Source organism: Sander lucioperca, chromosome 4, assembly GCF_008315115.2.
Source record: "Sander lucioperca isolate FBNREF2018 chromosome 4, SLUC_FBN_1.2, whole genome shotgun sequence".
NCBI classification, from domain to species: domain Eukaryota; kingdom Metazoa; phylum Chordata; class Actinopteri; order Perciformes; family Percidae; genus Sander; species Sander lucioperca.
This window is the reverse complement of record NC_050176.1, coordinates 40,633,189-40,659,425: the sequence shown is the minus strand read 5'-3', so window position 1 is coordinate 40,659,425 and position 26,237 is coordinate 40,633,189. Positions and strand designations below refer to the sequence as shown.

Below are 26,237 nucleotides of genomic sequence, written 5' to 3'. Positions count from 1 at the left end.
CTGTGCTACATCACAATAGCACAAATACACATTAAGTAGACATAGGAGAAAAAATATACATAAAGTATAAGAAATGATATTATTATAATAATAATAATAGTAATAAAACAAACACTTACACAATAAAAACCCTTATATAAACAGACAGTATATAAACACAGATATACAGATAAATTGGAGGTAGCAAAGAGTGATAAATAGATAAATATGCATAGTGCAGGATATTGTCCAGCTCATATTGCAGAACCAGCTAGCAGTGCTACATTATGATGTTGCATTAAAGAGTCTGACTGCTGCTGGAATGAAGGAGCTGACATCCGAATCCGAAAACTTATTGTCATTGTGCAAAATGAACAACGAAACGAAAGCAGTTCACCCAGTATTATAAATCTAAATCTAAAAGACAAGAAAGAAATAGTAAAACAACAAATTAGAAAGAAATATACACACAAAATGTATATGCACACAGAATTAGAAAGAAATATACACACTAAAAGTACTGGTTATTGCACATGGTCCGTATGTGAAGGTATGAATGTGTGTGCTAATGAGTGAGTGTGTTCAGCGTGGCGATGCCTTGTGGAAAGAAGCTGTTCCTGACATCACACAAGTTGACCTGTTTAATCATAAAAATGACTCAGACTGATGAATGGGTTATCAGAATAGATGGATGTAATAGTTGATGACTCATCTATTAATCTCTGCAGCTCTAGACTTTATGTCCGTTTTTAAGTAAGGATGAAAGGAGGGAAACACCAGACTGATTTTTACATGTCTTACTGTCCTTTCTGTTTTCATTCTGTATATGTTAGGTGTTGTACTCTGAGAGCAAAGATGAACCAGAGTCTAATTCCCTGTTTGTTTACGGGAACCTGGCCGATAAAGCTGATTCTGATTATGACGTTTATTTTTACTTTTCATGTCATTTTTTTTTATTGATGCTTTTTGTCATATTTAGTCTTCACCGTTACATGTTATGTTTTGAATATGCAGAAAGTTGTCAACAACACAGGAGAATATTTCCTTTACATAAACAAAGACATTTGCACCATAAGTTGTTGCAGAAACACTTCTCAGAATGCAGCAATTAAAGTGTTTATGGGGGCCGACCTGTTAATGTGCCCCCCCCATGTGGAAACTAAAGCTACGCCCTTGCAGGAGGGGGAGGGGGGGCAGTGCGGATTATTTCCCGTCATTCCCTGCAGCAGCAGCAGCAGCAGAAGCAGCAGATTCCTCCTCCTGTCCGTCGGTCGCTCCTCTGTTTGCACTCTCTTCTTGGAAGTTAGTGGACTCTTCTGAGCAGGTAAGCGGCCCTACTGTGTCTCTGTGTGTGTCTGTGTGTCTCTATGTGTGTCTTTGTGTGTCTTTGTGTGTCTCTACTGGCTCTGCTGTGTCTCTATTGTCGCTGTGCTGTGATTGGAGCGCTGCGGAGCGACGCGCACGGATCCTCGGATAGCTTCATGTCGGCCTCTCGGACTCTGCTGCTCGGGTCTGCAGCAGAGAGTCTCCCCGGACGGAGGCCCCAGTCCTCTCCCTCTATCCCCGGGCGGATCCGCGCTCTGTATCCGTGCCTTGGTGCGCCTCGGCCCGCGTGTCCGCCGCCCGTGCCCCCGCCCTGGCAGCCATTAGTCTCGGCTGCAGGATGGAGGAAAATAACGGTGCGCCATGGAGGCAAAAACAGGCGTGGCCGCGGCGGGAGGAGGGTGTGTGTCTGTGTGTGTGTGTGTGTGTGTGTGTGTGTGTGTTTCTGTATGTGTGTGTCTCTCTGTATGTGTGCGCGCGTGTGCGTGAGATAATAAACAGCGCACATTTGCGGTGTGTTGTCCGGGATGTGTCCGGCCTGCAGCAGCTGTCCCCGGCTGTGGGAGGCTCTGCGGGCCGGGGGGGGGGGGCAGAACATGCTGGAAACAGACTGACGGTGCCCCCCCCTTCTGTTTTTTGTAATCTTAACTAGCAAGGGCGTAGCTTGTGCCAACATTTGGGGGGGGGGCGCCCCCCCCCCCCAGGAAATGATTCCTGCATTCTGGTGAATATTTCTGCATCAACTTATTGTCCAAATGTCTTTATTTATGTAAAGGAAATGATTATTCTCCTGCATATTCCGATCATCATCAGGTGTTTTTAGGAATCCTGAACATGTCAACAACACATCGTTGGAGCCAGGAGCTCCAAACTTGAAATCATTAAACATCGATCCATTTAAATACTGGGTTTGATATTTAAATGGCTCCTCTACCCAACCCACAGACCAAAGAATCATCCTGGGGAACACTTAACAAGTAGCCGGTGACTGGAACCCATCCAGTCCGCTGTAGGGGGGGGGTCTGTAGACGTATATACAGGATATAAACATGTTTAGATGGTATGGTCCGCTGTAGGGGGGTCTGTAGACATATATACAGGATATAAACATGTTTAGATGGTATGGTCCGCTGTAGGGGGGTCTGTAGACATATATACAGGATATAAACATGTTTAGATGGTATGGTCCGCTGTAGGGGGGTCTGTAGACGTATATACAGGATATAAACATGTTTTGATTTGGTTTAGATGGTATGGTCCGCTGTAGGGGGGTCTGTAGACGTATATACAGGATATAAACATGTTTAGATGGTATGGTCCGCTGTAGGGGGGTCTGTAGACGTATATACAGGATATAAACATGTTTTGATTTGGTTTAGATGGTATGGTCCGCTGTAGGGGGGTCTGTAGACATATATACAGGATATAAACATGTTTTGAGCCCCCCTTTTTTACCTCTTTTGGGGAGTCTTTCATATATTTTGAGCGGGACAAAACTACCTCTTCTAAAGATAGGAGAGGCCCACATCCCCATGCATCCGCCCCCCAGATCTACGCCTGTGCTAACAAGCTGTTTTTGGTCTAAACGTAACTTGTTGTCCCCGTCCCAGTCCCAACGTAAAGAAGGGACAGATCGCTGCAAACGTTTCCTGTTAGGTTGTCTGCCCGTCCACCATGCAACTTGTTATTCTCCTTATTTAGACCCTTTTTAAAATGTATTTTTCCTGCGATTATTTTCCCACTACCACCAGATACACCACTAACATGAACTTATTGCCTCTAGTTTTACACTTTTTTGGGGGGGGAATTCATGGTCAATGAACCTCATTTATATGAAATTAAAGCCTACCTCATTTTTAGTTTTGTTGAAAAAATCTGAAATTGATATTTCGACAGTTAAAAGTTTAGTCAGGATACTGTTTTTTATTTTTCTCCAAATGCTGTCAAATTGAATAAAACATCAAACATTCAATGGAAGTAGATATCTTATCCTTCATTTTACTTGTGAAGAGCGTGGTATGGAACCATTTATGTTATTTTTGGGCAATTTGCTTAAAAAAACCCTAAATTCTGATGTTGAAACTTTCAAAACGGGGACATCAGGAGGGATAAGTTCTCCCGGGACATGAACTCTGCTCCGCGGCCTGAAGTAATACGTTTAAACCTATGTTTCTGTGTAACGTTGATACTGAAAACACAACGAGATAATCACACATTGAAATAGAGCGTCTAAATGCCTCGGCGCCGTCGCGTGGCGCAGCAGCAAACAGACTGACCCTGTTTAACCCCCCCATTGTCTTCGTTTCCCACGTTTCTACATCACACATTATATATTATATCACAAATATGGGATTCTCTCAACCAAAATCTGCCACAAATAAAACAGGCTGTGATCATCCATCAACATATATTTCTCAGATCTTAACTATTAGTCCAAAATATTTATAATTTCTGGGTTTTTTAACTCAAATATTTGGTATTATTTACTATGAACTGGGTTTTTTGACCATTATATGCAAAAGTAAGTGTAGAACTATAGTGTTAATAAGTTGTGAATGAAGCTAGAAGATGAAAGACAGAATTGGGTGATAGTTTATACTATACTTTATACATATATGTGCAGAACAGCTGGACAACCCCAGGCTTAAAGAACGGCTCTGAGTGAATAATGAAAGGAATGAACGATGCGTTAATGAAAGGAATGAGTGGCGATCAATAATGAAGCTGAGGAGTATTAATAATGAAGGAAACGTCCGGTTGGTCTGCTGTTAGGGAGCCAATCAGCTCTTTATCAACGCTGTCGGAGCTCGTTAATGTGTGGATTATCTTCTGGATGAATGGATCAGTAGTTCTGTCTCTAAAATGTCCATCAGAGTTTCCTAAAAAGTCCAAGATGACTTCCTTAAAGATCTCCCGTCCCAGAGGAGAGAAGAAACTAGAACATATTCACATTTAACAAGCTGACATCACACTAGTTTACCTGATTTATCATAAATGACTCAAACTGATGAATGGATTATCAGAATAGTTTGAGATTATTTTAATAGTTGACGACTAATCCATTCATCTTTGCAGCTCTGGTGGAGATTTGAAACGCACCCTCAGAGAGTGTTATGTAACTATACCAAACTACAAGTTATAAGTACTGTAGTTGTACTTGTACTTCAGTATTTCCATGTTCTGCTCTTTTCTTCTTGTACTCTAAGTGTACTTCAACTGCTGTAAAGTACTCTACACTAATTAGTTGACTCACGTTCCCCAAAACCCAATGAATGAATGCCGAAATATAACCCCATCAAAGAGTATCCCTTTACAAAAGCTGCAGTCTAATTTAGAAAATAAACTCAAAAATCTAACTCCATATTAGTCAACTCCAGAAATTAGCTGTATACGTTAATTCTGTGTCGTACGAATACTTACTTATACGTTGCTTAACTCAAGGTCCCCATACTAGCCTTTTCCAGAGCTTTCACCCGCACCTCACAGTCCTCGTCAGCAGAGGGAAGTGGTTGAAAGGTATAGAGAAGGCTTGCAGGGTGGAACTTGAGTTGAGATTTTTTTGTCACACTATTTCACATTACTTTAAAGTCAAGAATGAACTTTTCTTTCTATATTCAGTTCACTTAAGTCTTCTTCAATCAGTAGGAAAAGCAGGTGTGTGTCATTGAAGAAACTAGTAGTTACTACCTGCAGTAGTTGGTGAACTAATGTTGCTGGCAGATTCATTGTGCAGCCCTACTCGCCTCATAACTAAAGTTCTACCAGTGACCGGTAGGGTTGGGCATCGAGAACCGATTCCTACTTTTGGAATCGTTTGTGTTGCAGCCATGGAGCTCAGTAAGCAGCGCTCTAGTCTGGCTTTCTGTTACGCTGAAGAATCTGTAAAACTACAACCCACCATTCAATCAAAATAATATTCCTCTTATTTGTGAAATAAGCATGTGACCTGTTTCCACCCCTCAAAGAATCAATAAGAACTGGAATCAAAATAAAGAATCAACGATGGCCAACCCTAGTAAAGTAACTGGATACTTCTTCAGAGTAACAACAGAGTGTTTCCTGTTTCGAGGGACTCTCTGTTCAGTCAGCCAATAGAAGCTGCAGACGGTCTGTTATCGATCGGATCAATAGTAATCTTTCTCTGAGTGCCTGTTTACCTGATGAATAATAAATTAGTTAAAGTAGCGTGATGGATGCTCTGACAACATCACATACAGAGATAGACCTTTTAGTTAAAGAGTGAGATCCTTTTAGTTTAACATGAAACAGCCCCGAAATCACCATCACCAGACTCCATGTAAATAATCAGTATTTTTATCATTGTAAAACACACTTCATTCAGAGTGGACAGAAACTAAATCAAACTATCAAAAGCCGTCTTGGTTCATAAACCCTTAATTCACCCATTTACATGTGGAGATATGCTGGCTCTATACACGCTAAAAATCCTGATTATTTACATGGAGTCTGGTGGAAATATGCTGGCTCTATACACGCTAAAAATCCTGATTATTTACATGGAGTCTGGTGGAGATATGCTGGCTCTATACACGCTAAAAATCCTGATTATTTACATGGAGTCTGGTGGAGATATGCTGGCTCTATACACGCTAAAAATCCTGATTATTTACATGGAGTCTGGTGGAAATATGCTGGCTCTATACACGCTAAAAATCCTGATGAACCAAGACAGCTTTTGGTAGTTTAATTTAGTTTCTGTCCACTTTGAATGAAGTGTGTTTTACGCTAAAAGTCCTGATTATTTACATGGAGTCTGGTGGGTTTGGTGATGGTGATTTCGGGGCTGTTTGATGTTAAACTAAAAGGATCTTACTCTTTAACTAAAAGGTCTATCTCTGTAGGGATCCATCCCATAATGTTGTCAGACACTTAGAATAATAATCTGAGTCTGTCCGCAGCAACAACAGAACTTTTAGTGGACGCTGACTGCTGCTGAACATTTGGATTACAAAACAAACTAAAGTATTAAAACTCCTGCAAACAGCCAGTCTCACCGTGTAGCTGTCTGTATCTCAGCAGCATGTGTTAGCTTAGCATAGAGACCATCAAATGCCTGTTACAGTGTGTGTGTGTGTGTGTGTGTGTGTGTGTGTGTGTGAGTGAACAGCTGGGAAATGGGTGACACACACCTGCTGCCCATTTGTTCAACACACACACACACCCATACCTCATATAAACATGAGGAATGTCCCGCTGTGTGTCAGTTGTTAACCAGCTGCTGTTACATCAGAGGATAGATCTAAATATGACCTTTTAATCTGGTTAAAATATGGAAGAAATCACTTTATTCATACACATGCTCAAATGTTGGACCTTCAGTGGAGTAGATCCACATGCACAGTACACACACACACACACACACACACACACACACACACACACACACACACACACACACACACACACACACATACATACATACATACATACATACATACATACATACATACATACATACATACATACATACATACATACATACATACACATATATGTATACTACAAATAACTACTATACTCTATACTTCTACAAAACCAGTGAGTGAGGAGTCGTCTGTTTTTGTTCCAGAGATAGCAGGAGAAAAATGACATCACTCCTCTGAACAGAACACACACACACACACAGAGAGTCATTTCCTGGAGACCCCGCCCTGCAGCACGGAGCAGAATCATGATGTAGTAAATATGAGGCTGCAGCTGCTTTACAGTTGGAGCCAATGCCATTTTTTGAGCTTGGAAGCGTCGGCGGCAGCGTTTGGGACGTGAAGGCAGCTTCAAATCACGGAGAAGGAGAGAAAGAAGAGCCGAAGCGAGCGTCTGTTGTTGCAGGACCCAGTCAGCTCCGAGCTGGTGTCAGGTAGTGGTTCAGCTGGATCTGTGGCAGCTATAGAGGCAGGGCTGTTTCCTGTGTACAGTACCGTTAACGCCGAGTCTGATCTCCTGGTCAAGTCAAGTCAACTTGATCGTCAATTCTGCAATATGTGCCAGACGTGAACGTTTCCCTCCCTCCCACGTACAGCAAGTAGAATATTAAAGATAAGTAATATACAGTATGGCCTACAAATACAGCACAAAGAACGCTGGCTGCGTGGCGTGAGCGTGGCGTGACGGCTGCGTGGCGTTTTCTATGTCTTTGCACAGCACAAAGGTGTCTGACGCGGCGCTGCTGCTGCTAGCCTTGTCTGGACACATGATGAATTAATTTCAGTCTGCGTGCACGTTTTTTTTCTTCCAAAGACACAAATATTCAAATCTCAAACTTGAAAATGGAAGGAATATTGTAATATTGGGATCCAGCCCCACTCTTAGTTTCCTCTGCTGACCTCTGACCTCAGACTGATCATGGATCTGTCTCCCTCCCCCAGCAAAGGATTCTGGGAAGTGGGATCCATTAGTTTAGTCCCTGAGGACGCGTCTGCAGCTCTGAGTGCTGTAATGGCTCCTGCACTTTGTCCATTAGCTCTCCCAGCAGCCAATGGGAGCGCAGCGTCTGCACGACATCACAGAGAGATAGAGGGAAACAGACACAGAGACACACACACACACACACACACACACACACAGAGACACACACACACACACACACACACACACACACACACAGAGACACACACACACACACACACACACACACACACACAGACACACACACACACAGACACACACACACACATAGAGAGACACACACACATAGAGAGACACACACACACACACACACACACACACACACATAGAGAGACACACACACACACACAGAGAGACACACACGCACACACAGCAGCACACACACATGCAGAAGATTACAAATAAAAATATTACGTGTGTGTGTGTCTCTGTGTGTGTGTGTGTATATGTGTCTCTCTGTGTGTGTGTGTGCGCGTGTTTGTTTGTGTGTGTGTGTCTATGTATGTGTGTGTGTCTCTGTGTGTGTTTGTGTGTGTGCGTGTGTGTGTACATTTTGTTGATAATATTTTGATTGGAGCATTTTTACTTAAAATGATTGAGTATTCACTCCCCATGATGACAGTGTTGTTGTTGTTGTTGTTGTGGTGGTGGTGGTGGTGGTGTGACATCATGATGATCATCATCACTCTGTCTGTAAATGATCTGACCTGATTGATTTCCCAGAATGCCCTGTGACCAGCTGTATTTGATGTATGTGTGCTCCCTGCAGGCCGGGCCTGAAGCGGCCGATGTGGACGCGTCCCCGCTGACTTTGAGGCGTGTGTCAGAGGTCCGAGGTCATGATGACGACGGTGGCCGCCGACCTGGAGCACCTGGAGCTGCAGCAGCAGTACAGCAGCAACGACACGGTCAACAACCGCTGGGACGAGGACTGGGACAACGAGAACAGCTCCGCCCGCCTCTTCGAACGCTCCCGCATCAAGGCGCTCGCAGGTAGGACCGCCGCTGCCGCCGCCTCTTTCCCATACTCCGTGGCTGTTAGTTTGCTTTTATTTAGTCTGAGGACTAAATAGGTCCTCAAGTTCTGCTTTCTTTCTGTTTTTATTTTATTTTAAATATTTATATAAATATTACATTTTTATTATTTTTAATATATTTATTTTGAGTAGTTTTATTATATTTTTTAATTATTTTTGTATGAAGTATTTTTATTACATTTATTATTTATGTTTTTTGAGTATTTTACATTTATTTTATTGTGAAGGGACAAACCCTCAGGTTGTTTTATTTTGAAGGGATGAGTGCAGACTCCCTGGTAAATGTAGGCTCGTTGGAGATGAGCCAGGTCTGCGCAGAATCGATCACCGGCGATCGCCCCCAATGCATGCTGGGTAGATTTGTGTCCGACTTGATCCCGACTTGCTCTGACGTCAATCACACGTGGGCAACGATGACCTCACGAGATCAAGGTGGCCACAGGTTTGAGACCCAGGCAGCGCAGTTGCTTTTCACCGACTGCGGACCCAGGGGCATGCTGGGAAACGCCGGCCTCTCAGCTGATCTAACAGCTGATTGGTTCAGAATCAACTCAACATGATGACGTTTTATATAAACTTTTTATTGATTTGAACTGGAGGGATTTTAACTGCTATGTGTCTGATTTAAAGGCTTATTCTGAACAGAACACATGTTGTGTGGCTGGTAGTTACGTTTAGAAGTCAGAGAGACTAAATCTGATCAGATTACAGATCATCTACAGTCTGTTGGTAATTAAAATCAGCAACAGATCGCATGTAGAGGATTCTGACAGCTACTCTGTCATAATATAAACATCTGAGACTGTGTAGGAGCTGATATTTGGGTCTGATAACATTTTATTAGATCAGAATCAGACCTAACAGGATGTGAGTGTTTCTGTGACTTCCTGTTCAGCCTGAAGGCTGCTGGTATCAGCTGGAAACTGTCCGACTTGACAAAAAAAAAATATCAGAACTATGACAAAAGAACGTCGGGAAAAGTGACAAAAACGCAGAAAACAAATTGCCTAAAACACCGCCAAAGGTGACAAAAAACGTGTTGAAAAAGTGACAAAAAATTTAAAAAACATCATTAAAAATGCCAAAGAGAGCCTGAAGGCTGCTGGGTCAGCTGTTATCTGTCTGACGTGACCGCGGCCTTTAGTCCCGCCCCCGGCTGCTCTCGGCCACTCTACAGGCGAGGAGCAGCTCCTCTCCAACCAGCCTATTGGTTAATGTGATTTCTGTGCAGCACAGCAGCAGCCTGCCGACAGGAAGTGGTTTAATCAGATTCTGATTGGTTAAAATCCCAGATGGAGTTTCAGATCGTTACTCTACGTTACTACGTTAGGATTTCTGCTTATTGTGATGTCATTTCCTGAAAATATCTTGCTTCATATTCCTAAAATCACAACAATCTAAACTATAAGTTTAGGAATATAAGTAAATAAACCATAATAATTAATAAAGTAGTGAAACTGGGTCATACATTTAAAAAATACTAAATGTGTTTTCATCAGATTTTACTAAATAAACACAAATAACTACTCAATCCAAAAGATTAGAAACAATAACTATATATATATATATATATATATATATATATATATATATATATATATATATATATATATATATATATATATATAATATAAAAAATACTAATCTACTACAAAATAATCTACAGATAGAAAGGTGTGTGTGTGTTTATGAGAGTGTTTATGAGAGAGTGTGTGTGTATGAGAGTGTGTGTATGAGAGAGTGTGTGTGTGTCTGTCTGTCTCAGAGTGTGTGTGTGTGTATGAGAGAATGTGTGTGTGTGTGTATGAGAGAGAGAGTGTGTGTGTGTGTGTGTGTGTGTGTGTGTGTAGGATGTTTGTTCCTTATTTCCTGTCCTTCAGTCAGGAATGTAAAAAAACAATGAAGGGAAACCCCCCCTCCCCCTCCTCTCCCCTCCATGACATCATCGTCAGGCTGTAACGTCATTGGCTGAAACGCTCTACACTGTAAAACACCCAACACATGTTCTTATTAAATGGTTCTCCAGCTGGCAGAACATGTTCACATATATTAAGAAATGTCATACTATATCAATATATAAAATATTATTCCCTCCACTGAAAGTTCTGTTGTTGCTGCTGACAGACTCCGATTATTATTCTAAGTGTCTGACAACATTATGGGATGGATCCCTACAGAGATGGACCTTTTAGTTAAAGAGTAAGATCCTTTTAGTTTAACATGAAACAGCCCCGAAATCACCATCACCAAACTACACCAGACTCCATGTAAATAATCAGGACTTTTAGCGTGTATAGAGCCAGCATATTTCCACCAGACTCCATGTAAATAATCAGGACTTTTAGCGTGTATAGAGCCAGCATATCTCCACCAGACTCCATGTAAATAATCAGTACTTTTAGCGTGTATAGAGCCAGCATATCTCCACCAGACTCCATGTAAATAATCAGGACTTTTAGCGTGTATAGAGCCAGCATATCTCCACATGTAAATGGGTGAATTAAGGGTTTATTTAAACCAAACCAGAGTGGTGATTGTTGGAACAGTGGAAAGATGAACCAAGACGGCTTTTGGTAGTTTTATTTAGTTTCTGTCCACTTTGAATGAAGTGTGTTTTACAATGATAAAAGTCCTGATTATTTACATGGAGTCTGGTGGGTTTGGTGATAGGGATTTCAGGGCTGTTTCATGTTAAACTAAAAGGATCTTATATATATTTATATATATAATTTACAAATGTTCTGCGTTGTGTGAGATGCTGACATTCAGATAAACCCTAAAGAGGGAAAGATTAAACTGAAAACTCAGAATCTGGAGCTTCACGTGAAGTTCAAATGTTCGACTAAAACCTGGAATTTCAGGAATTTATGGATCCCATTTTTTATTTTTAACAGTGTTTATTCAGAGGAGAGCGGGGTGTTTCCTCCCCTTCCCCCCCCCTCCCTCTGTTTGCAGTGGGCGGGGCCACACACACACACACACACACACACACACACCCTCCCTTTGACCTGTGGACTCTCTGTCTCAGACGTCTCCGTCTTCAGCTGCACGTCGACCTATTTTCTCCGTTTGGACTTTAAAGTCATTTTGGAGATTTTCTACTCTCATTCACTTCTTTAAGGTTACTTTTTAACCCTTTTGACAGAAGGTTTTATCTGTCTGAGCATTCATTCTCTAGCGTATGGAGCTAAAGGAAGAAGTTTCCTCTCCGACAAGATATTCTCCGGTGAAATCGTGTGAACAGCTGCTGAACGTAGGACAGATTTCAGAGGGAAAGACGCTGGACTTGAACTAAACATCTTGTGGATTTTGAAAGACCTTCAACACTTTCTTTACAACCAGTCTCCCCTCAGAGACGACGTAGAGAAGTGGGATCCGTCTGGATTTAGAGGACCTTCTCTGCTGTCTCTAAAACCCGTTTCCCCTGAGAGAACATTTAGTTTCCAGCTGTAAAATCAGCCCAGAGTCCAGACCTGAGATGAACTGAAGCTATGAGCCGTCAGAGCGCTGATCTGCAGCTGTGATTCGCCGGGACTACTTTTCCTCTCGTGCTGGATCTTTTCGGACGATAAATCTAAAATATATATATAAGTGCATCAGTTTAGGATATTGGGGGCCGGTGATGGAGGCGGAGCTGCAGTCTAACTACACCCTGCTGGAGGGTCGATTCAAACAGTTGCAGGGTAAGAAAGTCTCCCCCCCCCCACGGACGGACGCAGCGCTGGAGGCGGAGCCACGCTCATTACTCAGAGAGTCCCTCACACTCTCTTCTCTGAAGATCTTTGAGTTGTGGACAAAACACGACATTTGAGGATGTCATCTTGGGCTTTTTGGGGAACACTGGTCCACATTTTTCACCATTTTCTGACATGCTAACTTATGTTAACGTGACCCAATACAGTAATGTGAGATATTTAAATTAGCTCATACATGGTTAAACCTCATTGGCTCTTACCAGTGTATCTCTGTGTGTGTGTGTGTGTGTGTGTGTGTGTGTGTGTGTGTGTAGATGAGCGAGAGGCGGTCCAGAAGAAGACCTTCACTAAGTGGGTCAACTCTCACCTGTCCCGGGTGTCGTGCAGGATCTCTGACCTGTACCTGGACCTGAGGGATGGACGCATGCTCATCAAGCTGCTGGAGGTCCTCTCCGGGGAGAGACTGGTAAACACACACACACACACACACACACACACACACACACACACACACACACACACACACACACACACACACACTGCTGTCTTCCCACAATGCACTGCTTTGCATATTCACAGATGTGACAAAAGTAGGCTTGTGGCTAGAAGGGATACAGCTGCGCCGGAGGTTACGCTGACGCTGTGCTTCTGAATGTATCTTATAACCGTCTCCACCTGCAGCGCTACACGGCGTAGATAGATAGATAGATCTTTATTGTCATTGTATGCGATACAACAAAATTCTGTTGGAGCAATCCTCTCCAAATAGCAGCATAGAGTAAAAAATAAAGATAACACATTCTCAATAAATAGATAAAAACAGTGAACACAGCAGTTATTGCACAGAGTCTGATTGCACTGAGGGGGTAAGAGGGGGTAGGATTGTGTGAGTCACAGCGGGACGGAGAGCTGTGAAACATCAACCTACTGTCACAGAGCTGTGAAACATCAACCTACTGTCACAGAGCTGTGAAACATCAACCTACTGTCACAGAGAAACATCAACCTACTGTCACAGAGCTGTGAAACATCAATCTACTGTCACAGAGCTGTGAAACATCATCCTACTGTCACAGAGAAACCTCAACCTACTGTCACAGAGCTGTGAAACATCAATCTACTGTCACAGAGCTGTGAAACATCATCCTACTGTCACAGAGAAACATCAACCTACTGTCACAGAGCTGTGAAACATCATCCTACTGTCACAGAGAAACATCAACCTACTGTCACAGAGCTGTGAAACATCAACCTACTGTCACAGAGCTGTGAAACATCAATCTACTGTCACAGAGCTGTGAAACATCATCCTACTGTCACAGAGAAACCTCAACCTACTGTCACAGAGCTGTGAAACATCATCCTACTGTCACAAAGCTGTGAAACATCAATCTACTGTCACAGAGCTGTGCAACATCAACCTACTGTCACAGAGCTGTGAAACATCAATCTACTGTCACAGAGCTGAGAAACATCAACCTACTGTCACAGAGCTGAGAAACATCAATCTACTGTCACAGAGCTGAGAAACATCAACCTACTGTCACAGAGCTGTGAAACATCAACCTACTGTCACAAAGCTGTGAAACATCAACCTACTGTCACAGAGCTGTGAAACATCAACCTACTGTCACAGAGCTGTGAAACATCATCCTACTGTCACAGAGCTGTGAAACATCAATCTACTGTCACAGAGCTGAGAAACATCATCCTACTGTCACAGAGAAACATCAACCTACTGTCACAGAGCTGTGAAACATCATCCTACTGTCACAGAGAAACATCAACCTACTGTCACAGAGCTGTGAAACATCATCCTACTGTCACAGAGCTGTGAAACATCATCCTACTGTCACAGAGAAACATCAACCTACTGTCACAGAGCTGTGAAACATCAACCTACTGTCACAGAGAAACATCAACCTACTGTCACAGAGCTGTGAAACATCAATCTACTGTCAGCTGTTATCAGAGGAAACAAGAACTAAAACCAGAAACTCTCCAAACCAAACGGCCAACACGCTCACTGACAGACATTGGGGCATTCCCTGTGTATCTGTAGTTTAATTTAAAGGACATAAAGACACTTTATGATCCGTTTCTGTGTGAAAGATCCGCACACACCTTGCGTATAACATAGAAATAGAAGACTGTCCTATTTTTAGGCTTGTAGTAGGGCTGCACCATATGAGGAAAATCTGCGATAACGTTGTTGAATATCACGATAACGACATAACTTGCGATAAATCAACAGATATTAGAGTACTCAGTTCTGCCTTTCTGTTGCTTTCAGTATTCTTTTAAAATTTGAAACACAATCATTTCTTTTATTGAACAAATTGAACATAGAATTGACAATAACAGGCACCTGTAACATTTACACTTTAAAGTGCAATTTTCTACTGATATTCTCTTGTAACACAAAAAATCTCGTAGCGTCTATCGCGATATATCGCAACCTTTCGCGATATGTATATTGCGCCAGTTGATATTGCGATGACGATAAAAAAAACTATATATTGTGCAGCCCTAGCTTGTAGAGTCTACTTGATTTACGTTATATAATACTGTTTCCAGGGACATTTTATACTTTATACACATCTCCACGGAGCTACTACGCTGCTCTGTGTCCGGTGTCTCCAGTTTCTCTGATTATAGTGGTTATAGAGTAGTGTTGGAACATCGGCTCTGCAGATGTTATGCTGCCACGTAGCCGGCCTGTAAGTCTCACAAAATCTACCATAACATACAAATATGTGAATACTTTGTCCCAGGAAACGTGTGTTGGTTCCTCAGGAGTGTTGTAATCTAGACCGTGTATCGTCGCCGTAGCTGTTTCCCTTCCAGCCTCATCCCTAACGTAGAGCTGGCTGTCGCCACTCACTTTAAAATAGTAGTGTAACTATTCCAATGACTTTATCAAAGTAATGTAACTTTTTACAGTTCATTACATTTGACTGCTTTCCTCCAGCTCAGAGATCCAGACAGATTGGGGATAACATAGAGACATTCAAGTTGAGTTCTGTGTTTTCCTGCTGAACTTTTGGGCTGACTCAGAACCGTTACCCAACGGTACTTTTTATTCCAGCTTCATGCAGTAAAAGTGTTTTTGTCACCCTTTTTCCAGTTAGTTTTCTCTCGTTTTAATCGCCATTTTTCAACGTTTTTGTTGTTTTTTTTCAACTTTTTTGTTCGCCTCTTTCAATGTTTTTGTTGATTGTTTGTGTATAATCAACGTCTCTATTTATTGATCGATAGATAATGTATTTTAAAGTAGAAAACGTTACATGTGATAAGGTTTACGGGCGCTGTACGTCTCCTTATCATTTCCATCATGTGTTGAGATTTGAGAAGTCTTTGAGTGTGGGGCCGGGCCCCCCACCCTCACACACTTCCCTGTTCCCTTCCTGTGCTGCATTCAGGGCCAGGAAGACGGTTTTCTCAACATCCTGTGTTAACCCTCCTGTAGGCCTCGTTTACAAAAACTTTTCTATATCACAATGATGACAGAAAAACATTGAAAAAAATGACAAATGTTGGAAAAGCTACAAAAATGCAGAAAAAAAATCGACAGAAAATTGATTGAAAAATGTTTTTATTTTTGAACGCTGAAAAAAGTGAAAAAAATAAAAAACATCGCCAAAGGTGACAAAAACTTGTTAAAAAAGTGACAAAAAAAAGTGAAAAAAAACATAAAAAATTCCAAAGAATTGGAATAAAATCGACAAAAATGTCAAGAAAAGTGTAGAAAAAGAACAATAAAATGTTGATATTTCGACTCAGAAAAACCCAAAGTTGCAGGTCGACGGGACGACGACACAAGGTTTAAAACTAACCCCCCCCCCACTGATCCCTCTCATATAACATCAATCTCTTTATTCTTTACTGGTCTTTCATTGTGAAAACTGCCTTCAAAAAGTGAACTGTCGACAGCTGTCTATTCAAACGTTTAATAGTGATGAATCACACATTGGTTTTAGCTGTTCTAAATGTACTTTTAAAGAGATATCTCTCCGCAGGCCTTGAGTTTAACAGGCAGGCAGGCAGGCAGGCAGACGTGCTTGAGATGATGTCTTTTATTCTGATTCAGGATCAGCCTCTTTACAGCGTATATCGTCCACGGCGCTCACCGTCTTCCTCTCGGCATGTTGGCTGTGAGTTCAGACCAGCGGTGGGATGGTCACCATCTTTAACCCCCCCGACGTACCACAAGTAGACTTTATATTCCACAGTTCCTGTTTCCCGTCAGATGGTTTATAGATCTGTCTGGAAGACAGCGAGAGAAAGACAATAGATGGAGCAGGGCTCAACATTAACTTTAATTAACCAGCCTTAATGTCGGGCCCTGGGGAGGGACTGAGGGGACAGTTCAGAGCTCGTATTTGGTGTAGGGCTGCACGATTAATCACAATTTTATCAAAAATCACAATATGGACTAGTGCAATATCCAAATCACAGGGGGGCGCAATATTTGTTAAAGGCAAAATCTGTGTCTTAACTATTCTGAATGAAGTACCCTGTTTATTCACACCGAAGTCTACACATTGAGTCTGTAGCAGAGGAAGTGCCCGCTGAACCCCCCTCCCCCTCCCTCTTCTTCTTCTTCTCCTTCTCCTCCTCTGTGTGCAGCCGAAGCCGACCAAAGGAAGGATGCGGATCCACTGCCTGGAGAACGTGGACAAGGCTCTGCAGTTCCTGAAGGAGCAGCGGGTTCACCTGGAGAACATGGGGTCACATGACATCGTGGACGGGAACCACCGCCTGACGCTCGGCCTCATCTGGACCATCATCCTCCGCTTCCAGGTAACGCCACGTTAACCGCTTCCAGGTAACGCCACGTTCAAGGTCACGCTGCGCTTCCAGGTAACGCCACGTTAAAGCCCATGTTGCAGGTTAACCACCACTGTTGATTAATGGGTACATAAAGTACTCAACATATGTATATCATTGTTAAAAATGTCACCAAATAGTGTTAAAGGCCAGTTTTCGCCGTTTTAGTCGTTTAGTGGGTTTTTAAACGCAATTCGGTGATGACGTCACGTTGGGGAGACGTGCTTCACCCTAGTACTAGAACTATGGTGACTGTGTATCAGCCTAGTACTAGAACTATGGTGACTGTGTATCAGTCTAGTACTAGAACTATGGTGACTGTGTATCAGTCTAGTACTAGAACTATGGTGACTGTGTATCAGTCTAGTACTAGAACTATGGTGACTGTGTATCAGTCTAGTACTAGAACTATGGTGACTGTGTATCAGTCTAGTACTAGAACTATGGTGACTGTGTATCAGTCTAGTACTAGAACTATGGTGACTGTGTACTATGGTGACTGTGTATCAGTCTAGTACTAGAACTATGGTGACTGTGTATCAGTCTAGTACTAGAACTATGGTGACTGTGTATCAGTCTAGTACTAGAACTATGGTGACTGTGTATCAGTCTAGTACTAGAACTATGGTGACTGTGTATCAGTCTAGTACTAGAACTATGGTGACTGTGTATCAGCCTAGTACTAGAACTATGGTGACTGTGTATCAGTCTAGTACTAGAACTATGGTGACTGTGTATCAGTCTAGTACTAGAACTATGGTGACTGTGTATCAGCCTAGTACTAGAACTATGGTGACTGTGTATCAGTCTAGTACTAGAACTATGGTGACTGTGTATCAGTCTAGTACTAGAACTATGGTGACTGTGTATCAGTCTAGTACTAGAACTATGGTGACTGTGTATCAGCCTAGTACTAGAACTATGGTGACTGTGTATCAGCCTAGTACTAGAACTATGGTGACTGTGTATCAGCCTAGTACTAGAACTATGGTGACTGTGTATCAGCCTAGTACTAGAACTATGGTGACTGACTGGGATGAGGAAGAGGTGTTTTTACTGTCAGTGAATAGCACCGAGTGAAAGTCAATGTTTTCTTTATATCTAGTGACAGTGATCATGTCGTTAGTTCAGATAAGTTCTGGTAATCTATCTAGATCTAGAAATAGAAGGCATCATGTTAGCTATGGGCTAACTTGCCAGTCAGTCCCACCTGTGAAATCCCCCGACGTTGTAAACACATTTTGATTAGATATCTCATGTTTTGATGGACCCTACTAGCTCCAGTAACAACATATTTGCCTAGTGTTCATTTATTACTTGGATGGGGATGCTGTTCGGCTTTTCACAAGTTTAGACAGCTAGCTAAAGCTACGCCGACGTTTTGCTAACGTTAGCGCAACAGCGTTAGCCTAGACGGCTAGGTAAATATTACGACTGCCTTCGTTGTTTCCTATATCTGCGTCCACGTTGTCAACATAAGACATGTGGCGTTAGTGCTCCTTTTGTACCATAATTGTATTGAATGAAATGTTAAGCTTCGCTCCTACGAGATGGGTGGGTTTTTGTTAGCTACGTTACACACAAAGTTAACTGGCTATAGTTAGCCTGTGCTAGCGGAATTAGCTAACGTTGCGTAGCCAGCCAGCAGCTTCGGCAGTAGTTCCGGCGAGCTAACCACGACAGCTAACACATCCACAAGCGTCTCTATTTCAATCATCACTGCAGATTGACTGCTTTTAGCAGCAGAGGTTGATTGTGGGCGACAATACTGTCGTGGTTAGCTCACCGAAACTACTGCTGATTGCCGAAGTTGCTGGCTGGTTACGCAACGTTAGCTAATTCCGCTAGCATACAGGCTAACTATAGCCAGTTAGCTTTGTATGTAGCTAACAAAACCCACCATCTCGAAGGAGCAAAGTTTAACATTTCATTCAATAAAATGATGGTACAAAAGGAGCACTAACCAACATGTCTTATGTTGACAACGTGGACGCAGATATAGGAAACTCCGAAGGCAGTCGTAATATTTACCTAGCTAGCAGTCTAGGCTAACGCTGTTGCGCTAACGTTAGCAAACGTCGGCGTAGCTAGCTGTCTAAACTTGTGAAAAGCCGAACAGCATCCCCGTCCAAGCTGTGTTTCACTTTCCCTCCAGTATTATTATACACATAATAAAGACACATGGACTCGGTCGAGACCAAAAGCCATATTTTGCAACACCAGTGGCACAGACCGAGACCATAGACAGTGAACAGAGACCAGTGGCACAGACCGAGACCATAGACAGTGAACAGAGACCAGTGGCACAGACCGAGACCATAGACAGTGAACAGAGACCAGTGGCACAGACCGAGACCATAGACAGTGAACAGAGACCAGAGGCACAGACCGAGACCATAGACAGTGAACAGAGACCAGAGGCACAGACCGAGACCATAGACAGTGAACAGAGACCAGTGGCACAGACCGAGACCATAGACAGTGAACAGAGACCAGTGGCACAGACCGAGACCATAGACAGGGAACAGAGACCAGTGGCACAGACCGAGACCATAGACAGGGAACAGAGACCAGTGGCACAGACCGAGACCATCGACAGTGAACAGAGACCAGTGGCACAGACCGAGACCATAGACAGTGAACAGAGACCAGTGGCACAGACCGAGACCATAGACAGTGAACAGAGACCAGAGGCACAGACCGAGACCATAGACAGGGAACAGAGACCAGTGGCACAGACCGAGACCATAGACAGTGAACAGAGACCAGTGGCACAGACCGAGACCATAGACAGTGAACAGAGACCAGTGGCACAGACCGAGACCATAGACAGTGAACAGAGACCAGTGGCACAGACCGAGACCATAGACAGTGAACAGAGACCAGTGGCACAGACCGAGACCATAGACAGTGAACAGAGACCAGTGGCACAGACCGAGACCATAGACAGTGAACAGAGACCAGTGGCACAGACCGAGACCATAGACAGTGAACAGAGACGGGGCTTTTGCATAGACTTTCGTCTGTCGTCTCCCAATGTGACGTAGTGCAATGCATTGTGGGGGAAAAGAGAATCATTGCAAACCGCTGTAAAATAGTACTACTTTTTCGTATTTTATTCCGTTTTGTGATATCCATTGTATTTGATGTTGTTGGGTAACAGTTTAAATGTTTATTACCAACAAGCAAATTGCACAAATTCATTAGAAAATAAACCCTGCAACATGGGCTTTAACCGCTTTCAGGTAACGCCACGTTAAAGGTCATGCTCGGGGTTACAGCTCTGCCCCCTCGGTTGTATGTTCTGCCCCCTTGTTTTAACATCATAAAGCCTACTACACACCAACCCGATAACCGGCTGTCTGACAGTCTGGCGAGGTCGGTGACTCGAGTCTGTTCGGTGTGTTCGTGCCGTCGTCCGTCTGTCGGCCTTCATTTTGGCTGATTTGACGTGTATAATCGGCGGGGCGGGCACTGCCAGCAGTCAGACTCAATGAGCCATCTGATTGGTGGAGAGCTAACCAGGAAACGGGGAGCGGGATGAGTGGACTAGAGTCTCTCAAAATCTGACAAAAATCTTCTAAACTGACCTTTGTTGATCTGAAATGAAGACAGATTCAGCAGCTGCACGGCCTATTTCTCTCTTCAAATGTTTTCAGAAACACGTTTCGGTGAACTATTTTAGTCCAATATGAGATCGTATTCTGAACGAGCCGCCATGACAGTCTGGCTGTGAATTTCTGGAGAAACCAGACCCACGTGACGCGTTCGTCCAATCAGCTGCCGGTTTTCATTTTTGGGTGACAATCCAGATTAGCGCAGCCTGCTGTTATGGAGACATATTACATCTGGTCTCTTCGGTGTGTTCTGAGGAACTTTTTGGACCAACTCGGGGAGACTGATCAGTCCCACTGGCTGTGGTCTGGTCGGTGTGTAACGGCCGTCTGGTCGGTGTGTAACGGCCTTAAAACGTACAAAAACACAACAACACCATTACTATCACCAGGTCTGCACGCCGTCTTTATAGCACTAACTATGGCCTCTCATCTGAGGTGATGTTTCACCAGAGAGCGAGCGCTCCAGCCGTCCTCTCACTTCATCAATAAGTCTGACTTTACCCCCCTTAAATTAACCCGCCGTGCAGCGCTCTGACCACGACTGCGTAGCCTAGGGAACGACCAACGTTAAAGTCCCAGTGTGTAACGTGTTTAGTTGTTCATTATCTAAATCTGTGTTGCCCGTTCCCAAACTTCATCCTTTTTCATGAATATTTACCTCCACCATCAATTCCAAGTATTCCTATTGGCTTGAAATTTAAGATTTGTGTTTGCATGAACTGGGGTAGACGCTGGGGTATTCATGCTCCATCTTGATACTGAAGGTTTTCAATAAAGCTTTATTGTTCAGTTTTACATCATCAACAAACAACATCGACTTTATCAACATGCAACGAGTGTGTTTTAGTTTAATAAGAATAATATTTATTTATAGATGCGTCACAAAGAGACATAAAACGTCATTTTTTTCTTCGTTTTTGTGGCTTTTTCCTTCGTTTGTTGTGCTGTTTTTAGCTGGCAGTTAATAAAGTTATATTTATTCACAGAGCACTTTTTAAAATCCACGTTACAAACATGAGGTTGGAACAAAAAAACTAAACGTATTTGTTGTTAAAACCATCTTTAAAATCAAAGGTTTCAGAGGATGTATCCTCTCTAATAGAGTAAATGTTTGAGTTTAAACTTTATGACTCAGCGTCAGAGAGGCCTCTGATTGGTCGAGCCGCTCGGGGTTAAAGTCCAGACTGTCGCCATGGACACCCAGCCCAGCGGTGACATCATGAGGCTCGGCATGGACCTTTGAACTGAAAACCGTCTTCCTCACAAAATCCAGAAGAGACGTTCAGGGTCCTCGGGAATCCTGACACACACAGAGAAATATATCACAATACGTTTTAATATCTCACTTAATAATAGTTCTAATAATACCGATATTTAGGATTCTTAGGGCAGTAAAGGGGGTGGGGTATTTTGTGTATAAAACATTGAAAAAAATCACGCTTTAGTGATCATGCATTAAAATACAGGGGGCATAAGTCAGTCCACCCCTATGTTAAATTCCCATACCTAGAGATTAACATGGTTTTATGTCAGTTAGCCTAATAGCTGGTCTGATGCATTGAGAGATGATCTTATGGAAAGTACCCCATGGTAAAGAGGTGTGAGTGTGTTGTGTATTATTATTATTATTATTATTATTATAATAATAATAATAATAATAATAATAATAATAATAATAATAATAATAATAATAATGTGTAATATTAATGTGTTTCAGATCCAGGATATCAGTGTAGAAACTGAAGACAACAAAGAGAAACGGTCGGCTAAAGACGCTCTGCTGCTCTGGTGTCAGATGAAGACGGCCGGGTGAGAAGACCATAATACCATCACTTCTCTTTATTTACATATATGTATATATATATATATATATATATATATTAAATAATAATTATCTATATTACAGTCTCTAAATGATCCATTAGTATTAAGAGTCTCTAAATGATCTGTAACTTCTCTTTATTGAGTTACATATAGCTATATTCTCTCTGTTGTTCTGTTAGTTTAGTTTATAGAGTCTCGAAATGTTAAATGTTAACGAGGCGTTTGTTTCCTCAGGTGTATATATATATATATATATATATATATATATATATATATAATAAATGTTAAATGTTAACGAGGCGTTTGTTTCCTCAGGTGTATATATATATATATATATATATATATATATATATATATATATATATATATATATATATATATATATATATATATATATATATATATATATATATATAATAAATGTTAAATGTTAACGAGGCGTTTGTTTCCTCAGGTGTATATATATATATATATATATATATATATATAATATATATATATATATATATATATATATATAATAAATGTTAAATGTTAACGAGGCGTTTGTTTCCTCAGGTATCCCAATGTGAACATCCACAACTTCAGCACCAGCTGGAGAGACGGCATGGCCTTCAACGCTCTCATCCACAAACACAGGTAACCTCTTCATCACCTTCATCTTCATCATCTTAATACACAAACACAGGTACAAAAGTCGGATATTTTCAGAAAAAAAAATGAATATTTTGAGAGAAAAATTCAAAATTTAGAAACCGTGTCAGCCCATTAAAGGGGTGATGGAAAGCAAAACTGATTTTACTTTTGTCATAGTGTAATAAGGACAGTTTGGAGGTAACTGGGACCATGTTACCTCGTCATAGTGTAATAAGGACAGTTTGGAGGTAACTAGGACCATGTTACCTCGTCATAGTGTAATAAGGACAGTTTGGAGGTAACTGGGACCATGTTACCTCGTCATAGTGTAATAAGGACAGTTTGGAGGTAACTAGGACCATGTTACCTCGTCATAGTGTAATAAGGACAGTTTGGAGGTAACTGGGACCATGTTACCTTGTCATAGTGTAATAAGGACAGTTTGGAGGTAACTAGGACATACAGAGAACCTTACAGTCCCATTGACACCTCTTTCCTCTGCAGATCTCACAATGTTAAACTGCTTCTGAAAACGGGCAAATCTCAACGAAGCTAAAAGATGACGTCAACTCCTCAACTCCTCCTTATTTGGCTCTAGTCTCTACCTTTGTAACGCCCTAACATTTACATAGGCCACTGATCTGAGGTCAGCTAGTCTTCTGAATAGGTCACACAGATCTCAGAAATGTTACACATTGTTCATCTGCTATTTCATCACTACATTCACTTCTGAGACTTTTTTATGCGAGTAATCAACTATGTAGAGCTCAAATATGGCCGTTTTACTAAAAATGATGGCTAATTGCAAATTTGGTACGACTGCGTCCGAGTTCAGAAGTTCCACAGTCTGATGTGACAGCGGCCGGTCGGCCTCGCCACCTTCACAGACCCGCTGTGAGTTGGCTGGAACTCCGCTTTTTTGTCGCTTTTTCCAAAGTTTTTACACTTTTTTTTATCATTTAAATAATGACGTGAACTTTCTCAAACGTGAGCGCTTTTCCAGCCGCGTTGACGTTTGTGTCTCTGACTTTCAGGCCGGATCTGATCGACTTTGACAAACTGAAGAAGTCCAACGCTCATCACAACCTGCAGAACGCCTTCAACCTGGCGGAGCAGCACCTGGGCCTCACCAAGCTGCTGGACCCTGAGGGTGAGACACGGACACGGATACCCTAAAAACTAGTCTCTTATAGCCAGACCTTCCTCCACAGCGCTGCGGAGGAAGGTCTGGCTAGTCACAGTAACATTATAATAGTAGTTTATTATTTATTTGATCAGCAGCCAATCAGATTTTCCTCTAGCCACGTTAGTTGTTTCCAAACTAAACTTGACTTTCATTTCAGCTAATCTGGTTTGTTTCTCGCCGGTCTGTTCGTCTTCTCCGTTTCAGCGTAGCTCGTAATCGCTACAGCACGCTAGGCACGTAGCAGACTGTTGTACGACACGTCACAACAGAGTGCATCATGGGATATGTAGGATTAGTACTACGAGCAGTGTTGCCTGATAAAGATTACGTTTCCAAGCCAAACACACAAAACCGCCAAAATTTGTGTTGCATTGTTTCTGCATCCGGCTGATTCCAACAGACACAGAGTTATCAGCTTCATTCATCAGCGGCCAGACCGGCTCCTAACTTTAAAATGTTACCTGCCAAAGTTCATTTGTACCCACATTTGGCGGGTTGGCATATATCTATATTATTCTTACTACTAATATAATGCCACTGCTACTTCATTGTACATATCTGTACATGTTCATATTACATAGCCATATTTATTCTGCTCTTCTAAGGTAACTGCTAATACACTGCACATGTTTATATTTATTAATTTATATTACTCTAAACCACCTTCTGTACACTACTGTCTACACTGCACTATATTTCTTGTCCTGTCTATACTTGAATACCCAGGGCTGTCCTGGACTAAAGAAATTCTTAGTCGACTAACACTTATATGATTTTGTGGATTAATGGATTAGTTGATGTAATCGACAGAGCTGTGCTCTTTGAGAGGTGGTTAAGACTAGAAAAGAACAATATAAATGTAGTTAATGAACCATCTGTAAAACTGAGTTTCTCCACAATTAATCCTGCAAAAGCACCACTTTAAATCTTGTGTTTACCAGAAATGTGCTCATAAGTTTCTTGGAAATGAGTAATTAAACATGAATAAGCATAAAAAATGACTCATCAACTAAAGAAATCTTAGTCGACTAAGACCAAAACGACCGATTAGTCGACTAGTCGACTAAGAGGTGGCAGCCCTATGAATATCACATTGCAGTTTTTTGCTCTTTTTGCACTTCTGGTTGGACGCAAACTGCATTTGGTTGTCTTTGTACTTGTACTCTGCACAATGACAGTGAAGTTGAATCTGATCTAATCTAATCTAGTCCACACAGCATTCCTGGATGGGAGAGAAACCTGCTCTGGTTTATTTGGGGCTTGTTTTTCGATGTTTTTGACACTTTTAAACTTTTTTGTTGCTTTTTTCTGACCTTTTTTTCTTTATTTGTTCGTTAGTTTTGTATTCTTTTGTCTGCTCTTTCTTGGATGTTTTTTATTTAAATGTTTTTCAGCGTTTGAGGCGCTGAAGCAGCTGAAGTGCTGTTTCCTCCAACATAAACTCTGATAATAACATGAACACGTTTCCAGCCGATGTCTTTAAAAGTGAGATGTTTGTGTTGCAGACATCAGCGTGGACCATCCTGATGAGAAGTCGGTCATCACCTACGTGGTGACGTACTACCACTACTTCTCCAAGATGAAGGCTCTGAAGGTGGAGGGGAAACGCATCGGAAAGGTCAGGAAACACTCACACACTGGGAAATACATTTCATCTTTCACTGAGTTTTTCAAAATGTACATT

General features: G+C 42.0%; 1 protein-coding gene across 2 annotated transcripts in view; it reads left to right on the top strand.

The window, feature by feature from the left end:
- The first annotated feature begins 1,172 nt into the window (after positions 1 to 1,172).
- Positions 1,173 to 26,237, top strand: part of LOC116049130 (spectrin beta chain, non-erythrocytic 1-like) — a 63,283-nt gene continuing 38,218 nt past the window's right edge. The window contains exons 1-8 of one of the 2 annotated variants that reach the window (XM_031298522.2): positions 1,173 to 1,303; positions 8,498 to 8,721; positions 12,775 to 12,926; positions 17,090 to 17,263; positions 22,625 to 22,716; positions 23,290 to 23,370; positions 24,402 to 24,517; positions 26,059 to 26,171. In XM_031298522.2, coding sequence (XP_031154382.1) covers positions 8,568 to 8,721; positions 12,775 to 12,926; positions 17,090 to 17,263; positions 22,625 to 22,716; positions 23,290 to 23,370; positions 24,402 to 24,517; positions 26,059 to 26,171 — 882 coding nt within the window. In that variant the 5' untranslated portion in view covers positions 1,173 to 1,303; positions 8,498 to 8,567. Of the gene's footprint in view, positions 1,304 to 8,497; positions 8,722 to 12,155; positions 12,449 to 12,774; positions 12,927 to 17,089; positions 17,264 to 22,624; positions 22,717 to 23,289; positions 23,371 to 24,401; positions 24,518 to 26,058; positions 26,172 to 26,237 lie in introns of those variants that run through there. The other variant, XM_031298524.2, reaches the window with a different exon arrangement.